Below are 6000 nucleotides of genomic sequence, written 5' to 3' on the forward strand. Positions count from 1 at the left end.
ACCTCTTGTGGACAGATGAGAACTTTTGGTAGTGATCAGTGCCAACCAGCTACAGCTGTGTGTCACTCTAAAAAAACAGCCTGAAGCTTCACTCTTTGTCACAGCTTTGTGGAGGGGTGACTGGTAAAGTTGGGCATTCAGCTTTCAAAAAAATAAATAAATAAATAAAGCAGAAGTAAAAAGACAAAAAAAAAAAAAGAAAAGCAAAAATAAGAAAAACCTTAAAGTGAAACAGAAATTAAAGAAAGGAGAAAAGGGCTGAGCTGTGTCCAGTTGATTTTGATTTGTGGATGTTTTGAATTACCTTTATTTTTATATGCCTTTTTTCTCTCACCTTTTTTCAGGAAACTTTTCCACTCTCTCTGCTGAGTACAGGGTTATGGTTTAAATCCTATATGACACATTCTTCACCAGTTTCATAATCACAACATGAGTCACTAAACACCGGTTCTGTTCTGATCAACTAAAATAAATAAGTAAAAATCTCATTCTGCCCTGCACTTTGATCCACCACCCTGCACCTGTAACGGGGCAAAATATCAGACATTGCACTGCATTGTAAATGTTTCATGGAGGTGGGGGCAAGTGAGCACACACACACACATTATTGGTATCTTCACATATGTTTAGTTAATTCCTTTCTTATTGATCATTAGCTCTTTTCTCTTGTGTTGATTGTGAATGGTGATTATTGTGTGATTATCTCTTTAGACAGTTTATTAATTTGAGGGATTTTTCTACATGTTAATGTTGTCCCACAGTCACTGGACTGGTCAAACACCCACTCCCACACAGGACACTGTTATTTAGTCCTGCTCTGTAAGATATTGTGATGGGACCCGTGAGTCCTGAGGGAATGCAGAGCTCTAAATCAGTCGATTGTGACCACGGACTGTGGAGCAGCTGAACTACACTTGATCAATTTTAAGAGGGTCCTGAGTTCCTAACTGATCAAACAGTGAGATTAACAAGAGGGAAAGATGATCCAGTGGTAAACTCACCTCTGCCCCACTCTGTGGAGTTATATTTACACAGTTACAGTTACAGAGCCGGACTGGTAGAACATTGGAAATACTTTGTGATTTTTGTTTTTAAATAAAAATTCAAGGGAATTAAAAAACAAGGGTCACTGTGAGGTGATGAGGGGGAGGAGCTGAACCCCGCAGGGGGCATCACATGACCCCGGTGTTGGGGGAATTCTCTTATGGTCACAGCCCTACTTTCAGGTTGATGTGGAGTTTAATGAGTTTATAAATGTGTGTGTTTGATCTTTAGAGTCCAACACGGAGGAATCAGAAGAATGAGACCAGGACTGAAGAAATGTAAGATACACACACACACTGTACGCTCACACACACACACTGTACACTAACACACACATACTGTATTCACACATACACACACACAATACACTAACACACACTATACACACTGTACACTAACACACACTACACACTGTACACTAACACACACACACTATACACTAACACACACACACTACACACTGTACACTAACACACACACACACACACTATACACTACACACTGTACACTAACACACACACACTGTACACTAACACACACACAATACACTAACACACACACACTATACTAACACACACACACACACACACACTGTACACTAACACACACTATACACTACACACTGTACACTAACACACACACACTATACACTAACACACACACACACACACACACTGTACACTAACACACACACTATACACTAACACACACACTAACACGAACATACACACACACTATATGTTATGGCAAATCTAAAATTAATCTCACTCTTTTTAATATCACCAGGAAGGAAGATCAATGCTCAAAGAATTCTTTGGGGAGAAGAGAGTAATAAGACACGCAGTCAATTATTTTCTCTTATCTCTTGAGTTTATTGAACAAACCCAAGTCATATATAGAACCCCAGTCACGTACACCATCATCATGTCTCGGTCCATCAACCCAAACATTCTCTTATTGGTGCCTCATTATCTCCAACTTTATAGCTGCCAGGAAAAATGGTGAGAGATGTCCTTCAGTTGTTGACTGTCCTCCATCTAATCTTCTCAGCGCCTTCCTCCCACAGGTCACAGTAACCACACAATGCAATAAGTCCCTTCAAGCACTAAGGCCTACATAATTTAGTAAGAATTAATCAATATTAATTAAAACCACTACTCCCTGAATATATTATGTCATTAGTTATTATTAACCATTACTCATTAGTGTTAATCTGCATTTTCCCATCACACTATACACTAACACACACACACACAATATACACTAACGCACACACACAATATACACTAACACACATAAACACAATATACACTAAAACACACACACACACACACACAATATACACTAACACACATAAACACACTATACACTAACACACATAAACACAATATACACTAACACACACACAATATACACTAACACACATAAACACAATATACACTAACACACATAAACACAATATACACTAACACACACACACACACAATATACACTAACACACATAAACACAATATACACTAACACACACACACACACAATATACACTAACACACAAACACAATATACACTAACACACACACACAATATACACTAACACACACACACACAATATACACTAACACACATAAACACAATATACACTAACACACACACACACAATATACACTAACACACACAATATACACTAACACACACACACAATATACACTAACACACATAAACACAATATACACTAACACACACACACACACAATATACACTAACACACAAACACAATATACACTAACACACACACACAATATACACTAACACACACACACACAATATACACTAACACACATAAACACAATATACACTAACACACACACACACAATATACACTAACACACACAATATACACTAACACACACACACAATATACACTAACACACATAAACACAATATACACTAACACACACACACACAATATACACTAACACACATAAACACAATATACACTAACACACACACACACAATATACACTAACACACATAAACACACTATACACTAACACACATAAACACAATATACACTAACACACACACACACAATATACACTAACACACATAAACACAATATACACTAACACACACACACACAATATACACTAACACACATAAACACACTATACACTAACACACATAAACACAATATACACTAACACACACACACACAATATACACTAACACACACACACACAATATACACTAACACACATAAACACACTATACACTAACACACATAAACACAATATACACTAACACACACACACACAATATACACTAACACACATAAACACAATATACACTAACACACACACACACAATATACACTAACACACATAAACACACTATACACTAACACACATAAACACAATATACACTAACACACACACACACAATATACACTAACACACACTACACACTCACACACTATACACAGACTACATGCACAACATACACACACACACACATAATACACCAACACACACAAAAAAAAAAACTTAACTATTTTTGGGGTGTGTATGATGTGGGTGTGTATGGTGTGTGTGTGTTTACAGATTACTGTGATCTGACTCTGGATCCAAACACAGCACACACTGCTCTCTCTCTGTCTGAGGGAAACAGGAAGGTGGAGCGTGTGGAGGAGACTCAGTCGTATCCAGATCATCCGGAGAGATTTGATCATCATCCTCAGGTTCTGAGTGTGGAGAGTTTAACTGGACGCTGTTACTGGGAGGTGGAGAAGAGCAGGGGATGTGTTTATATCTCTGTGTCGTACAGAGGAATCAGGAGGAAAGGAGGAGGAGCTGAGAGTCTGTTTGGATTCAATAAATTCTCCTGGAGTCTGATCTTCTCTGAGAACAGTTACTTGGTCAGTCACAACAATCAGGAAACTGAGATACACCCCCCCTCTCTCTCTAACAGAGTCGGAGTGTATCTGGACTGGGGGTCCGGCACTCTGTCCTTCTACACCATCTCACCTCACACACACACACTTACACACTTACACACACTCACCTCCACATTCACTGAACCCCTCTACGCTGGGTTTGGGGTCTGGGGTTATGGCTCCTCAGTGCGTCTGTGTGAGAGAGAATAGACACACAAACTCTCTCTTACCCTCTCTCTTCTACACACACACAGAGAGCAGGTCTGATATTAGACACACACACACACACACACACAGAGCAGGTCTGATATTAGACACACACACACACACAGAGCAGGTCTGATATTAGACACACACACACACACACACACAGAGCAGGTCTGATATTAGACACACACACACACACAGAGCAGGTCTGATATTAGACACACACACACACACAGAGCAGGTCTGATATCACACACACACACACACACACAGAGCAGGTCTGATATCACACACACACACACACACACACACACACAGAGCAGGTCTGATATCACACACACACACACACAGAGCAGGTCTGGTATTAGATATATCTCCAGTCCGTCTCAGACCTGTGCAGTAATCCAGAACGTTCCTGGTTTATAAAGCAGTGTTCTGAACTGAAGGAGTGTGTAACTGAGTCTCATTAGAGACAGACTTTAAAGAGCAGTTCATCATCAAGTGTTCAGCAGTGGAGCCACAGCTGTAATTCTGTACACACTATGCATCTTTAACATCTTCTTCATTTTTAAACATTTCCTCTAGAATATAACATTATAACAACAACAGATCAGTTGGATTTGTACTGAATACTTTACTGAAGAATGAGGTGTGATTTTAGCTTCGTCTGCTGTGTTCACTCAGTAACACTCACTATTAAACACTAACAGACGGACGGAGAATGTTTCTGTGTGTTCATATGTACTTGTGTATGTCCATTTATAGAAATGTAAATAAGAATAAAGTGTTGTTGTTTTAGTGTGAGAGGCGCCGGGCGGGTGGGGGATACTCACAAGTCCCCGGCTGGTGGCTGTACGGCTGGAGTTTGTTCCAGTAAGAGAGGGTCGCCTCAGTGCGGCTCCGGCTCACAGAGAGGAAGACTTTGACTGGTGTGTGTGTGTGTGTGTGTGTGTGTGTGTCGGCAGGTCCAGGGACAGATCCTCTTCACTGGATTAGAATGCTGTTGTTGGTGTGTGTGTGTGTGTGTGTGTGTGTGTGTGTGTGTGTGTGTGTGTGTGTCGGCAGGTTCAGGGACAGATCCTCTTCACTGGATTAGAATGCTGTTGTTGGTGTGTGTGTGTGTGTGTGTGTGTGTGTGTGTGTGTGTGTCGGCAGGTTCAGGGACAGATCCTCTTCACTGGATTAGAATGCTGTTGTTGGTGTGTGTGTGTGTGTGTGTGTCGGCAGGTCCAGGGACAGATCCTCTTCACTGGATTAGAATGCTGTTGTTGGTGTGTGTGTGTGTGTGTGTGTGTGTGTCGGCAGGTTCAGGGACAGATCCTCTTCACTGGTTTAGAATGCTGTTGTTGGTGTGTGTGTGTGTCGGCAGGTTCAGGGACATATCGTCTTCACTGGATTAGAATGCTGTTGTTGGTGTGTGTGTGTGTGTGTGTGTGTGTGTGTGTGTGTGTGTGTCGGCAGGTTCAGGGACAGATCCTCTTCACTGGATTAGAATGCTGTTGTTGGTGTGTGTGTGTGTGTGTGTGTGTCACTGGATTAGAATGCTGTTGGTGTGTGTGCTCAGGAGGACAGAGTTGAGGGAATGTATAAAAATCTAGAAGAGATGTGTAACATTAGACACAGAGCAGAACATTTTCTATTACCACTACTTACTAATGTCTTTACAGTGATCTTCAGTAACTTCTTTACTTTGACTAACACCAAACACACTCTTCAGGGCAATGGCTGTTTAAATAATGTTTGTTTGTTGTGATGTAATTATCTGTTGTTTGTTTTTCTCAGAGTTGTAAGATTTACCGGACCTTTAGATTCTCTGT

At 40.5% G+C, this 6000-nt stretch overlaps 1 protein-coding gene across 3 annotated transcripts in view; it reads left to right on the forward strand.

The window, feature by feature from the left end:
- The window catches only part of LOC136701586 (NACHT, LRR and PYD domains-containing protein 12-like), a 39981-nt gene extending 34682 nt beyond the window's left edge, over positions 1-5299 (forward strand). For all 3 annotated transcript variants that reach the window (XM_066676193.1, XM_066676194.1, XM_066676192.1), the window contains 3 exons: positions 1276-1322; positions 3645-4278; positions 4507-5299. In XM_066676193.1, the coding sequence (XP_066532290.1) occupies positions 1276-1322; positions 3645-4186 (589 nt within the window). In that variant the 3' untranslated portion in view covers positions 4187-4278; positions 4507-5299. The remainder of the gene's footprint in view (positions 1-1275; positions 1323-3644; positions 4279-4506) is intronic.
- Positions 5300-6000: the final 701 nt, after the last annotated feature.

Source organism: Hoplias malabaricus, chromosome 7, assembly GCF_029633855.1.
Source record: "Hoplias malabaricus isolate fHopMal1 chromosome 7, fHopMal1.hap1, whole genome shotgun sequence".
NCBI classification, from domain to species: domain Eukaryota; kingdom Metazoa; phylum Chordata; class Actinopteri; order Characiformes; family Erythrinidae; genus Hoplias; species Hoplias malabaricus.